The 16,188-nt window shown below is 36.1% G+C and overlaps 1 protein-coding gene across 3 annotated transcripts in view; it reads right to left on the bottom strand.

Moving 5' to 3' along the window:
* Positions 1-16,188, bottom strand: part of KHDRBS3 (KH RNA binding domain containing, signal transduction associated 3) — a 98,921-nt gene that overhangs the window by 15,480 nt on the left and 67,253 nt on the right. For all 3 annotated transcript variants that reach the window (XR_003528051.1, XM_027645682.1, XM_027645683.1), the window contains one exon: positions 8,503-8,585. Coding sequence is in view for 2 of the 3 variants with exons in the window: in XM_027645682.1 (XP_027501483.1) it covers positions 8,503-8,585 (83 nt within the window). In the remaining variant the exon portion in view is untranslated. The remainder of the gene's footprint in view (positions 1-8,502; positions 8,586-16,188) is intronic.

The following is a 16,188-nucleotide window of genomic DNA, read 5'->3' on the forward strand; positions in this document are numbered from 1 at the left end:
CTTTTTTAACCTACCCTTTCCTCATGTTTTCATTTGTGTAATCAGTCAAGGAAAAAAAAAATCCAAAATACCACCAAATACTAATCTTCTTTAAATACACCGTGGTAATTAAACCACCCAGTTTAAGATGCTGTACAATCATCTAAGTAAAATTAAACCAATTGTGCAAAATAAACACTATTTTTATGAAATAATTATTTGCATTCCTCAGATATTTATAATTTCATGTTACTAATTTTTATACTACTAACACACCTCTGTTACTTTTTTTCAACAGATCTCCATTTATTTTTAAATGCATTTTTATTTGTATTCTAAACATTGAGGCACCGTCATAATTAAGTTTAATATCAAAGTCATGAAGCGAACCAAAATAATTTTTTGTATCTAAAAACAAGTCTAATTAGTATGAATGAAGAGTAATCAATTTCTTAAATAGTGCAGCAATCTACTAACATCAATATGGTGCTAAAAATATTTTGCAGTGACTGCACCACGAGATATGCTTGTGCTACGTTGCCCAAGTTTTTTTCCCATAATTACACTCTAATTACCTTAGTCTTATTTCTGTTTACTGACATTTCAGGTCAGATTTCTGTAAACCAGTTTTAAAAAATTCAAATGTATGCTAGACCCACAATTAAAATTATCTGTGCTAGAGGCACTTCTGAATATTTTACCTTGTCACATTTGAACAGGTAATTGAAAAAGAAAACACGTATCTAAACCTAAAAATGAGATTTGAGAAATTGCAGAAAATAATCTCCTCCAATAACGTGAGCACAAAAATTGAGCAAGAAACCACATGGTAGGGGTTTTCAGTTAAAAGCTACATTAGTTTGTTTATGCTAATGCTTTTGAGACCTTATTTACAGAATTATAACCTCCAATAAAGTCATACATACCAGGTGTTCACAAGCAACAGCAATACAAAATGCCAGCCATTTGCACTACCCCCAGAAATCAAACTCCTGTGGATTGATTTGATTTATAAGTCAGAGAACGAAATACAAACACCTACAAGCATTAAAATGGAGAGAATTACATCTTGAAAAACTACAGTAACAGACACTGTTTTGCATGTAATGCATATTTATACATCCTGGAAATGCATGATTGCTGACAAACTCAACAATGTAAATTTAAAACACTGAGCATCACAAACAAACTGTTAGCAATTAACTTTCAAATACCAATAGCAACATTTCCATAAGCCAGTTTCAAATCCATACGCTCAGCTTTTTATGAAAATCCTTCTTTTAAACAGGAATGCCATTGTCTTTTACATGACTACTAAGCAGAGTTCCAAAAACCACCTGAAAATTTGAGCTTAGTGGAAAATGAGGGTATTGTCAAGAACCACATACTAGGAATCAGCTTCTCTTGTACTAAAGTGCCTCTGGAATGACATAAAATCAGGTATTTAGAGAGATTTGAAGGATTTCGGCAAACCAATTTAGTTGTATTCTTCAGGCATCAATCGAACAACGGCCACTGCCAGATTTCAAGGTGAGTTTAAGTCCTTTTCAACCCAAAATCCGATTACTTAGTTCCTAAGTAACTACCACAAGCTAACAAACATAAAATTGCTCAAACCTTTCAAACAACTGGGTCTTTGTATACAGTCTCCCTGACAAAGAAATTTTCTATCTTGAATCAGTCCCTGTTGAAATGAACAGTAAAGAACATGGTCTCACCTCTGAGGGAGTTGGGGCCAGGGGGCTCAGCCTGGAGAAAAGGAAGCTCTGGGGGGGCCTTATCGCTCCTTACAAACACCTGAAAGGAGGGTGTGGCAAAGTGGGCGTTGGTCTCTTCTCCCATGTGAGAAATAGGGGATGTTGGGAAAAAAATTCTTCACTGAAAGGGTGGTCAGGCACTGGAACAGGCTCCCCAGGAACCACCATCCTGAAAGTCTTCAAAAAAACTGTGTGGATGTGGCACTTGGGGACATGGTTTAGCGGTGAACCTGGTGGTGCTGAATTAGCAGTTGGATTTGATCTTAGAGATCTTTTCCAACCTGAACAATTATATGATTCAGAATACCATGTTTTTAACGTGCCTGGGAATTACCATATGGGCAGTTATCTTTTTATGCATTGAAGTAAATGATTTAACATAAAGTTGGAGCATCTATTTCTCATTTCCCAACACATTAACAATAAACACAGGATAATTTAGAGGCACTGAATAAACATAGGTACACTAAAGAGAATTTGCCAATTCCCTCAGCTAAGATTAGGTTAACTGGGTGGCTCCAAGGCTCACAGGCAACTTGCAGTGATTTGAATTTATCACATTTTGGTTTCATTTGAAGTGATAGCAATTGCTGTTAGATATACACAAAGAGCAACTGAGAAACTCTATATAAGTCAGTGGCACAATGCTTGTTGCCAAGAGAAATCTATAGCACTAATAGATAAATGTGGAAACCCAAAAGCATTGCAGAAAACTGTAAACAAAGCCAGTCATTTCCCCAAGTCCTAATATTTCCCATTTTATAACCCTGTTTAGATTAAATTCTGCAACAGAGTGAAGGTGAGATCACCCTGACTGAAGATCTGAAACAGTTTTAAAATTATAAATTATAATTAAACACAAAATGGCATTACTACATGAATGACCCGTTCTTGTCCCTCAGCAGACAGGGGCATACAGTTAAACAAACTATTCCTATTGTAGTTGAGGTCGCTGATCTCTGTTGCAGATTAAAAAAATGAAGCTAGTCAAAAGCTTTTTTTTTTACCTAGGAAAAGTATTGTGTTTTAAATGTTAGCACACAAGCCTAAGGAAGTTCTTTGAAACTTCTGAGTGCATGAACCAGACAGATGGGGTTCCTCCATACTTCTTTTTGCACTACAGTAACTGTGTTAGCCATTCTCTCTCAATAGTAAAGTTAAAAGCACATAGTAAACCTCTAATGCTGTTGGAGAGGTAACAAACCCAGCCCCCTTTCTCAGCAACCTTGCCACATAATCTGAATTTCAGTAACAAACCTCATTCCCTGGCATGTTAACTCTCTACAGCATCTGTCACTGCTATGAATGGTTGATCATAAGTACCTCTGTAGTCATCTCAATGCTATTAAGCAGATGGCAGCGCTAAATCCAAATGATGTAGTACATCTCCCTGGTGGACTTTGTTTCCATACACTACCATTATTCTACAATTCCTCAGTGATAAATCTTATGTATTCTAGAGAACATTAAACAGTGAGCTGACAGTGACAGTTGATTTATTAGCATCCATTTCCCTTTGCCATATTATTGTCTTCGCAAACACTTGTGCGGCTCATGTATGGAGTCACTAAGGGACAAAAGCTCTTTGGCTCAATTCAAAACGTATTTCTGAGATTTAAAATAACTAGATTTTTTTCCTCATCCTGTAAATGTTTAAACTGAGCTACAATTTTAAATGAAGACACAATTAAATGCTCCTGCTCCCTCCATAACACTATTATGTGAATTTTCATAATAAAATTGGTCTAGCATTAACATCAGACCATTAAAATACCCACTACTTTTTGCAATAAACCCAAGAAAAGAATTAAAATTCTAGACAGGTTTGGGAAGTCTTTTAAGAGTGAGATAAGTCGTGGAAGAATGCACATGTGCTGGGGAGGGACACTGACAGGTGAACATGCCTCTGATCAGGAGTCATGAGTTTGGCTTTCACACTCACAATTCATTTTTCCTTGAGATCATGGAAAGGTTTTTGGCATACAACTGCACATGTTAAATTACTCCATGTGTATATAGAAAACAAATGTTATGAAGGAACTCCTGACTGCATAACATACAACCTTAAAGCTTGACTGTGTATCAGGGGCATGTAGTGATTGGATGAGGGGATGGTTTTAAATTGAAGGAGAAGATATTTAGGTTAGATATTAGGAAGAAACTCTTGACTGTGAGGGTGAGGAGGCACTGGAATACATTGGCCAGAGAAGCTGTGGATGCCCCATCCCTGGATGGTCAAGGCCAGGTTGGATGGTGTTTGGAGCAACCTGGTCTAGTGGAAAGTGTCCCTGCCTGTGGCAGGAAGGTTGGAACTAGATGGTCTTTAAGGTGCCTTCCAGCCCAAACCATTCTATGATGCTATGTTTAGTAGCTTTTGATTTTCAGAAATTGAGAAATATTTTAAGCTATTCTGAGGTTGTTTTGGTTTTTTTATAACAAGACTAAGAAGAACAGTTGATTAACCATCCTAGATTATACCGATGAAAATAGCATTAAACAATCTGTCTGCAAAAAACTATAAATATAATTTAGTCACATCTCTTCTAAAAATCAGTTCAGATAACTAGTCAAGCTCAGTACAGCTCCAAGGGATATGTCTTTTTGACCATAAAAACAATTCCATTAAAGGACATCCTGAAGCACTATTTGGGGCTTTGTTGCATGAACAAACAACTGTGGATAAGAAATTGTTCTAAAGGAAAACAACTTTTTTTATAGGATTACAGGGCATTAAGATAGATAAGAACTCAGAAAACTCTAATGTTTCTCTCCCTATTAGTGCTGTGGCAGGTTTTAACTGAATGTTCAGAATGCCACACACAAGCAAGGATACAGTCTCACACAATGTCAAATAAAATGCCACTAAACTTCTTCTAACCACTTGCAATTTGTTATCAGCGAGCACTTAGTATAAAAATGGGAAGAATTTATTTGCAGAGCAAGTAAAGTCTCATCCACCTCAATGCACACAGAAATACACATTATCCAATTCTTCGTATCTGAACATATCACTCATCCCAGTTTATCTCAGATTTGGCCATTTCTGGCAAACACACTTGAAACGTCAAAATAAAAGCAATCAAGGAGAGTCACACTGTTGTATTGAATGGTCAGATTTGGAGAAGGTACTCCTGTTCACCTATAGCAAAAGATGTGCTGTTGTGCAACATCTTACAGATCTCCAAAATTGCTGGATATTTCAGATTCTATTGCAAGTGTCCATCTTTGACAGGGGAATCACTGCATAAGTAAAAGCTTTAAAACAGAAATGAGTATTTCCACTGCCTCCAACATATCACACAATGTGTACATTTGTGAACATTAAACCCTGTTCCTGCACTCAAACTTGGTTATATACTTAGAACTATTGCAAGTAATTTAATGAGCCAACTCATTTTCAGTTTAATAGCTGTTTCTCAAATTTCCCCTTTAATACACAATATCATTAATATTAAAATATTTCTAGAGAAATCAATAGCAGAAGGCATACTAGAAATACTTCAAGATCAGTATTTTCAACTTAGAAATGGAAAGAGAGTAAGTTGTTTCCACATGCTGGTCACTAAACGATGCATTTTAAACACGTGGATGCCCTCCATGTGTAAATGCAGTTTCCTTCCATGTTTTATGAGGGCAAAATATCAAGAATGATGTAAGGCTAAGCTATGAAAACAATCCACTTTCCCTTAATTTCCTTCATACTAAGGGCATTGTAATGAACCTAAATATGATAAGTATCTCATAATGGTTACACAATGACATTCTGCAATATGGGCTACTACTCAATATTCCGATTAAAGATAGGAATGCAGGTCTAGGTAGCTCAGATGGCTGTTTATAGTTATTACTTTTTTGCCTGCCAATACTATCCCAAAAATCTTTTTGCCAAGCCAGAAAATATGCAAGAAAATAAGAGTTGATATCCTGTGAGAAACGTGCCAGTGAATAATTTCATGTTTTCTTTTACCACAGAACACTTAATAAAATTAGGGGGAAAAAAAGTCAAGTAATCATTCCAAAGATAACAATTTCATTAAAATCTAACAATATATGTATTGTGAAACTACAGGTAAAATACGAAGTACAGCAATCATTTTATGAAGTATCTCCTTCTAGACAGTTAAGCATGTGCACATATATCTAAGAGTATTATACATTCTTATGTATTAATCCTTTACAACAGCAATTTCATTCCTTGGGAAATTTGTTTCTTTCCTAATTTTAGTTCAAAGGAAGAAAATGCCAGTGAAAACCTTCTTACCATGAAAAAAAAAAAATCAAATCCAAGTAATGTTTAGTTTTGGCTCAGGTAAATGACTCTGTAATGAAGTCCAAATGTTTGGTTGCAATAAACCCATTTACCAATACTAGGAGCAGTAAACCAGAACAGAATTACCAACATAGAAGTTGAGGACTACTTTGGCAATTTTCTTTTGGGGAAAAAAAAAAAATCCATTACCAACAGCTGCTCTTGAAATGTAACACTACAGAGTCTCATATTTTTGAGACTACACTGCTGGTTTCTTAAGTCATATTATTTTTATCAATTTTCAGTACCTTAGAAGCTGTAGCACCCAAGTATCGGACAAAAGTAATTTCATTATTTTAGTTCTCAACAATAACTACACTGGTACTTTCCACTGTGTTTTTTCACATTAACTAAGTTGTTGAGCACAGAAAAATATTCATTTACACAACAAAATTGAAGTTGGTTGTGACAACACTACAGAAAAGCAGATGCCAGGTATAAAGAGCTTTATTCTCAACTTTGCTGTGAACATACCTGTACTATTTCAGATAAAGCTCTGTTGTAAACCTTACACATTTAGCAGAAGGTAAAACAGGCCAAGAACCATCTATTTATCAACATCTCATCTTCCTCTCCTTGCAACCGGTCATGTCTATCTTGTATTGGCCTTTTTAGCCACCAACGAGTTTGCGACAAACGTGGGTAGAGCCGTTCCCAAACCTTCGTTCACAAAGCCTAGCCATGAATGAATCTTCCTCTCCTATTGCCATCTTCGCAGTGGGTAAAGTTTGATGCTCTAATCAGCCAAAATAACTAAAGCAGTAATGTAAATCTATAGTATTTTTTAATTTTCTGAACCTTATTGTTTCAACAATTTTAAGGGTTTTTTTTGCCTGCAGAAGCCTGGACAGTAAGGAGTTAATGCATTGCTGTGCCTCAAACACTGATGACCATTCAAGTGAGCAAGTTAGAACAGGATGTGCCTGGAAAGGGGGACCATGCAAAGGTAAGGCAGCACCTCACTGGAGCCAATTTTCCTGCTCAGGTCCATGGTGACCACACAATATACAATGCAAGCACAGAAGTGGGTCAAGGAACAGGCAAGAGCAGTAGAGGGGGACTGAAACCAACAAGGACTACAAAGCAACCCCCCAACTCTTTTGAAAACTCTCCATCTGAAGACTGCATGTGCCTCAGTGTTACAGCAAAGAACTCCCTCCCTTGGAAGGGACCCAGGTGTTCCCAGGCTAATTTTAATGTGTATAACGAGGAACCTTTTGCTTGGCAGGGCTCCATTCCCAACAGATCAAGACTGAGACCATCACAGATCATCGACAATCAAAATCACAACAATTAAGTCTCATCACTGGACCGACATGTGGTGACATCTTTCCTCTCCACAATCTACTATTATCCTTTCCTTCTCTCTCTTTTCCTTATGTATTATTTCCTGATACTCTTATAGAAAAAAAATCAAAATGGCTACCTAATTCTGCTGCAATTAAATTGTTTTAAAATACATCTGGCCTCATATACACCTGTCATTCAGTGTCACTTTACTCTAATTCACCCCAAAGTATTTATTAACAGGAACCTCAGTTACCCTGCCTCAGAGACATGTCATAACATTGCCATAAAAGTTTCAAAACGTTCTCTAAGACATTACAAAATCTACTATTGAGCAAATTATAAAAGCTTCGTCCAAGAGAAAATAGTGAAAATACATTACAATTAAGTAAAAGGTGCACAGAAGTTCCTTTTTGAGACAGGTACATTGGAAGTACCCAACAGCAGGAATGATCAACCAAGTTGCTATATCTGTCATGTGATTTTTGCCATTGAGTTCTACCTATAGGAAGAAGTTTTTACTTCACAGCATTTTTCCCAACACTGGGACACATTAGTATTCTTTGTAATTCATGGAATTGCCAAATAGTGACTACTTTGAAGAAAGTAAAATTTTAAGAAAATAAATTAGAAGTCCTTAAAAATACTGCTGAGAATGAAGTGGGGGAAGGAAACAAGTGACAAGTGATTCAAATTTGTCACAAGGAATTCCACAGAGAAGTAAAACACACACAAAAGTGTACTGTTATTACAGTCAAATAAAGGTAAAATACTGGAATATAACCTTGTTAAAAGTAGTAAGGAAATGCAATCAGTTTCATGTTTCAGAAGATTTAATACCTTTTTAAAGTTTCTTTTTCTCCTCTCCCCTCCTTGCTTACTCCTCCCTCCCAAAATGAATCTGAATTAAGTTTTCCTGAATTCCCTGACCTTTTGAAAACTTTCTGATTTATGATTCGGCGTCACTAAAACTGTCTCAAGTTATCAGTTGTTTTTTTTTCAGACACTCAGAAACTTAACTTTTATACTTATGTGATACTAAAAACTAACACAGGTAGTTATTTCTAAAAAGCCTCTCAAAATTTTTGTTGTTTTGAAAACCTTTAAGTAAAACTAACTGGCTAACCACAGAACTTTTCAAATGTAGTTACAGTTGATTTGGAGGCTTACCTTTGTGCTTGAGTGCTATAGCTGTTATCATAAGAATCATAGCTTTGTTCATCATAAGCAGCTCCATAGCCATCATCATACTCCTGAAATGATATAAAAGAAATGTAATATTAACCACAAGCACACTCCAGAAACAAAGTAGTAACCGAGTTCTACCTATGAAAGACAATTTCTCCTGAAACGTATGTATGGCATATGTACACTACGAAGTGGCAAAATCTTAATACTAATAGAGACTACTTTCCATCTACAAATCTAAGAACATAATTTCTTAAAGGGTGTTTTGAACTATTGGCAATGTGCTTTAAAAGATTTTTCTTCAGTTAACCTGGCTTGTGCAGAGGTAGTACAAACATTTCATGCCCTCATGGTCTTGAATTTGAGTGAACTACCAATCTTCAGGAAAGCTCTGGGAAGTATCTCAGGAATCAAAACATCTGCATAAATGTTATGTACCTGACTTAGGTAGCTGACTTATTTCTGGATAATAAATTCAATATTCTATGTAGACTATAGATAGGAAAGAAGTTTCCCAGAAATAAGACTAGAAAGAAGGATGGTTTTGCTACTTTGCATGCCCTATGTATGCTCTTCAACTTGTGGGAGTTTAGCATCCATGAAGAAACTAGAAGTAAAGGATTTCTTACTCCTCTCCACATTATTCACACTATGTAAGTATACACTGTAACACTCTTCCCAAAACAGCACTGGATTTAAACAGCCATCTGAACAAAGCACTAACTCAAACTTCTGTATGGTTTGTAGCTGAAGATAAAAACAAGTGACAATTATGCTGTGTTTTCCCAGAGAAGGATGAACTATAGAAATCCAAGGAACTGTCATCAATTTACTATTTTGTCCAATAATATACCTGAGCTAAACAAAGGAAAAGTAGAAATGGCATATCCTTTGTATTGATTCATAGTAAATCCTAATATTCAAATCCTATCCAAATATCCAAAGACCTTAATAGATATTTAGGGGTATCTTGTCCAGCTTTTGCAAGATGAGTCTGACCTAATGAGAAGACATTTTGAGGACTGGGGGACCCAGAGGAATTAAAATCAGGCATCCTCATAATATAAACATTATATATATACAGTATTTTCTGACTAAGTGTGTATCAAACCTTGGCAGTGTAAGGATCAAGTTTCATAAAGAACCAACATTTCGAGGAAAAGGAACCTTTAAAAATCTTTCACCAATGACAGAAAACAAAATTGGCCAGTAGTATCAATTAGATAGGAATGATAAATGATGGACTGTCCAACTCTAGTGGAAAACATCTCCAGTGATGGGAATCTGACAGCTTTCTAGGCATGGTAAGAAAAGCTTTCCATAGCAGAAGCCAGTGACATCCTCAAAACAACTGATAGGAAAATTAAATTCCTGAGAGCTTTTAGCAAGTTTATATGGAAACAGGCAATCTGCCCATTAATGCAGCTTCACCACTGCTAGATCAGTGCAAAGGATTGTTTCCCAGCAGTGATTAGGAGAAGGCTGTCTGTGAACACTGGCCAGCACAAATGAGTGACTCTATTCATTGGCTGGGAAGAAGAAACTAGGATTCTTCCAATTGTCTGCTGAGCAGAGATCCATGGATAAGTAGTGTCCCATTTGAAAAGGAAATGCATCTTCTCTTTCAGTAATTCACTGCCCTGAAATTAAAAATTAGAAGTCTTAGTGTTTTCTTGCTTATCAGATACTAGTTTCTCTTGATAAGCCACAGACCAACCCCCCAGACCACTGCCTCCTGGCAGTTACTCCAAACAAGCACCTTATTACTTATTGATGCCATATACAGAGATCTGTTAACAATACAGACCTTGATCAACAGCTGAATCTGCCTGAGCCAACTTCTTTGCTCTTTTCCAGAACATTTACATGACATTTGGTCTCCTCTCATAGACTCTCTCAACTGTGAATGAGCCATCCCTAAGACAAGCTTCCAAACTTCAAGCTGTGCATATCCAGCAGTGGCAACAAATGAAAGCAGAGGACTGAAATTAATCTTCTAACATGTCAGGAAAGCTTTGCCACTAAGGAATCATTGGAGAATTCTTAAGAAATCATTCCTATTATACACATCTATGTTAACTATTTTGATCATGAAGGAAAGGGGATAACAGACTACTTAGAAATTATGGTGTAACTATGACTTCTTGAAGACAAAGGAATAAAGTAGTTTTGAAATAAGGAGATCCTTCCCAATATGTCCAGTATATCAAAAGGAAAATTTGAGGAGGTCCATGCTATATGAGACTGAAGTGTTTTGAGTATTCGCACTCCTCTTCCAGAGAACTTTTCCTCAGGACTCACTACTGTTCACCACTTTGTGAGCTACTTAAGTTCAGCACTGCTGAAATTAGACCCTGTATTATAATATTGTTGAAGGTGGCTCTTGTAAGCCTTCAGTGGAAAGATATCTGGTTTGTAGTTTATACGTGGGACTCCAGCCACTCAGAATTAAAGCTATCAAAATGTGCTGTTGTGATTACTGCAATCTGCTTTAATAGATCAATTCCTTTTTATTGCCGTATTTCACGGAATCAGAGAATGGTTTGGGTTGGAAGAGACCTTAAAGATCCAGTTGTGTGACATGGGCAGGGACACCTTCCACTAGACTAGGCTGCTCAGAGCCCCATCCAACCTGGCCTTAAACGCTTCCAGGGATGGGTCATGCACAATCTCTCCGGGAAACCTGTTCCAGTGCCTCGCCACCCTCACAGTAACGACTTTTTCCCTAATATTTACAGTTATAAACCCCAAAGTTTACACTGAAACAGAGATAAACATGGGCAACATGTTCCAAAAATAGAATGGTTTTGCTTTCAATGGCTTGTTCTGTTAAGAGATAAGATATTCGAATTCCAAAATGTGTTTACTGTGCACAGTTCCCTTGAAGTAGCAATTAGGCAGGGGCAGCTGAAGTATGTTTCAGAGCTTTCCCTGAATTAGGTCTGACAGTATTTGCTCTTAGTCATACAGTATTTGTAAGCTTTCTCTTTCAGGAGGTTACAAATAGGGTCAGCCAATGCAGAATGTTTTACATTTTAAATTAGATCCACACTACTTGAGTACTTTCTTTCTGAATCAGACCTCTTGTGGTTTCAGTAAATGTTTTCTTTAACTTTATTTAGTATTTAGGTGAAATATCCTTGGCCATCTGGCATGTTTCATTACTATAAAATAACACACTAACTTAAATGAAAATAACTCATTTTTACATATATATAATGAAAATGGACAGGACAGAACTTATATGCACAGATATCCTGTACTAAAGTACACCGCTGTACTAGGTACATTCTACCAAGTACAAGCATTGCTGTATAGATTTCTATAATACAGGAAGAACTACACCTCCATAAGAATCTTTTCACTGCATCTTTCCTGCTGATTTTTCGGCATCTTTCAGGTACTTACGAAAGCACTCATGTTTATATCTAAAGCCATTACTCTTCGCATGGATGACAGTGTCTGTATTTCTACTACCTACCAAATGCAATACAATGGCCTTCCCTCTCTATTCATACTACACAAATCCATAAAGAGCTACTCCTAAAGACACTCAGATATTAATTAGAAAGCCTAGTGGCAAAGCCATATTTCCTATTCCAGTCCAAAAACCAAAAGGCCAAACAAGATCGTATCTTCACTCCATGAACAGAATCAAGACAGATCATTTGAAAACAGGATGAAACTATTCTGTAAAATCTCAAATCTTAGTAATAAGCTCCCTTATTAAGGCAACCTACAAGCATTTCTTCTTAAAGAGAGGTTCTGTCTGCAGTGGTCTCAATGACAGTGCCCACAGCTGACATAAATCCAAAGAGCAGCACTGGTAACTGGAATTGCTCACTGCAGACATTTTTGATGAACGGAAGCAAAGGCAATGGGTAAATAAGCACCCTTCAAATACATTAAGTTACTATCACAGGTCAAAAAATGGTAAAAGCAATCCTTGCCAAAGCTTTTGTACTACTCAAAACATTATAAATCATGCTAAGTCTTGCTCATCAGTGCTTCTTTCTAATTACAACAGTACTCTAAACACATCCATGTTGGTGGGGAATAGGAAATGGTGGCTTTAAGTTAAAATCTGATGGTAGTGACAATGACAGACTAGTGTTTGGACCCTTTTTAGGGAAAATGAACAATATTTCAAAGAACAACAGTGGAAGAAAGAAGAGGGTAAAAACAGCTTTTAACAAAAAAGTCATTTTCAGTGCTGGAAAAAAAAATCGTGAATTCAATAAGAAATCAATTTTCCAGCTGTTCCCATCTAAGGAAATCCATCCAAGGGAAAAAAATTAGGGCCTTTATCACTAGGTGATAAAGGTGGTTGTTTCTTTCCCTCATCATTCTCTAAAACTAATACTTACCCCAGTACTTTATCTCAGAATACTAGAGGAATGTATTCCTTTCAGATAAAAATTATCAAATTTAAAAAAAAAATGTGCAGAGATTAACTTGAAGGAGAAAACACTAAACAACAGTGCAGTGCAATGAAGAATTTTTTTTTTTTTTTAAATTAGAATTGCAAAGGGAAAGAACAGCCATTTTGTTATGTGGAAGTAACATCACCCCCATCATTTAATCAACAGGGAATATGGCGCAATCAAAACAAATATGGGTAGCTACTACCATCTAAAGTCTGAGTGCTCTCATTAAGGACATTAGCAGCAAACATGCACAGACTGTAAGCTTTTATTTTGGAAATTTTCATCTGTTTTCATCTAGGAGAAGCCTAGTACATATTCAACCAGAACAAATAAGGTATTCCTGGAATGAGAGATGTACTAGTGGATTGTTTTTCATGCACCTCAAAAAACCCCCAAGGAGTTGGTAATGACTTTAGACAGTAACATTTAAAGCAAATTACTGCCAGACCAAAACAAGTCTGTTTTCTACGCACAACAGCAGGGAGTAGTGTTGGAATCAGAAGGACAACTCATTCAGTAACACCAAGTTTTAGATGAGCAGCTTAAACTAAAATACTTTGAAAAGATTTTTATATGAACTTGATAGGTGAACTTTGAGATGGGCAAGTAGAAAAGCTTTTCAACTTTTTCTCCAGAATATTCTTCTGTTTCCACAGCCTATGTCACCTGAGTTCCTGGGAAAATGGAAATATTTTCCATTCTCTCTTACTCCATCTCATCCCAAAAATCCCAGAGGTCAAAGATGTAAAGCAAAACAAAACAACTGAAGGGCTTAAAATCTGAAACATGTACATTTATCTCTTCTCACTTGTCCTATTTAGCATAAAAAAGAACATCATAATGAGGGGGGAAAAAGCCAAGAAATAATGTTTTCGTCTTATGCACTTTCTTTCCAAAAGTCTTACTCAAATTCACCCTGACTTCTGAAAAGTCAGAACTCAGCAAACACACTGTTTGAAAAGTGTGTAATACCTAAGTGCAAACCACAACATTATCCAGAGAGGAACAGAAACACCATGGACAAAAGAATTTCTCCAGTTCTTAGAAACTAAAGCTACTTAAGTAGCTTCCAGGAACCCAAACAAAAAGCTTCACATTCAAAACAACCAAGCAAATAAAACCACTGATTTAAAATGCTGACTGTCATTAGGAAGTTAACAACTTGACAAGTTATACTTGAACTACTCCATTCAAGAATCTATATTCTTTTCAAAGTCTTATGTCATCTAGACTAGCCCTTAACTTTGGGTAATATTTTGCCACCTCAACTTCAAGAAGTATTTATTTCTAAATTAAAAAATTGGGTTTTTTTAATATGGTATACAGAATTTTTGCTCTTTTTTCCTATCAATCTTTCCTTCTTCAACGTCAAACAGTAAGTGAATGTTAATGAGAAAAAATTACGTTAAAAACAGTTCACCATGCAAATTCAGCAGTGTATTAATAGCTTCCACGTTAATCCTAATTTTCAGTTTTTCAACGTCTTCAAGTAATTATGATCTCAAAAAGGAGACAGGGAATTCAAGCTCAAGGCTGCAGATTAAAACAGAATTTGCAGTAGCTTTTTAAAGAAAGTGAACTAAATAATAGGCTATAGGTTTTTCAGCTGAATGGGTACTCCCCTGTAAATAGTTAGACTTTGCAATCATTCTTTTCACTAATGGATACTTACATTCATATTTTATAATAATCACTGGATCATGAAATTAATTTCTTAGCCATCCAGCCAAATATTATTTGTGAACCAACTTCCCCTAAGTCCTACTTACTTCAGGAACTATAAAGCTTTAAAACCAATGCCTAAGCTTTAGGGTTTTGCAGAATCAGCAAATAACTAAACATAGATTTTAAAGAGTAGTTTTAAAAGTTTATCATGTAAGTTTTTTGCATCCAACTGTTCTATACATCCTTCTGAGCCTGTGTCTTTAAGCTAAAATAATCTTGGCATGTAACTGGAGATAGTTCGTAAAGTTCTTTTTCAAGTTACAAGTTACTTAACATTCATTAGGTTCCCTCGGTCTCTTACTGGTGGACATTTCATCTTAATTCCAATTCTTATTACACAAAGTAATGTCATTAGAGCATTCTAATTGAAGCATTAACTGCTAGAAATTACACATGTGGTCAGTGCATTAGAAAGATCTGCCACTAAGGTAGCCCTTGTCTGAACACAAGAAAACATTAATAAAATTGCCACAAACAGAACTAAAGCTCTGCCACAAACTTACCCTAGAAGTGTTGAAGCAAATCTTGGCCATAACACACTAGACTGATGAGTTTTGCTTTTCAGTACAGACATTCCACACTGCCAGTTAAAGTCTAATTTTTAATGCCTAAAAAGCTGATTAGGAACTCTGATAAAACTCACTTTGCATTTAACACATTTAAGCAGCCAAAGTAGGACTTGACACAGCATCACAAATACATTCATGCAAAGTACAGAAGTGAAATATTGACAGAATATTTACAAAACATTGACCTTTGTAAAATAAAACCAGCAGCAAATAAAAGCCTACTCTTAAAAAGCTTCAGTCCCACTGCTGTGTTACTAATTTGGGAAAAATGTCTGAGAGGTCTGAAGCTGTTAAGAAGAGGACAACAAGAAGAGGAAAAGAGCAGCAACTGTTACGAGTCAGTAACAGACTGAGCAGTTCTGTTCTAACCCATGTTTGACTCAACATTCACTAAGAAACTGACCTTATTAAAGAGCAGTGAATTGCTAGCACACTGTTAATGATTTTCTGCTTATTGAAAAATTATGGAAAAGCTTAACATTTTTAGCTAGTAGTTAAATACAGTTTCTATTTCATATCTTAACAGAATAAACTGTCAACTTGACAATACATAAAAGTATTTTTATCTATTATAGAGTATAGTTCAATGAGAACAATTTGAATAAAATTAAGAGGAAAAATGTCCCTGAAACCATCTGTGCTTCAATAAATGAAGTATCCACCTAGTATGGTTTCCCTTATCCAAGTACTATAAAAATAATTCTGGCCATGCTTCTCATGTCATATTAGGTTTTCTCCTGACCCGAGCAGTTGAGGAAATAAAAATGGGAGACATGTTAGTTTTCAGAGAAAGTTTATCACAGCAAACAGAGCTATTATAAAGCTGGCTGGCTGTAGAGGCCTGAATATTTGCTATCTAAGCTGATGCTACAGCTATTAGAGAGACATTTTCAGAGAAAACGATAAGGAACCATCATTTAGGGGCTTCAAAACCTTCATCACGGTAC

The sequence above is a fragment of the Corapipo altera genome, unplaced genomic scaffold (assembly GCF_003945725.1).
Source record: "Corapipo altera isolate COAL_440 unplaced genomic scaffold, ASM394572v1 51, whole genome shotgun sequence".
NCBI classification, from domain to species: domain Eukaryota; kingdom Metazoa; phylum Chordata; class Aves; order Passeriformes; family Pipridae; genus Corapipo; species Corapipo altera.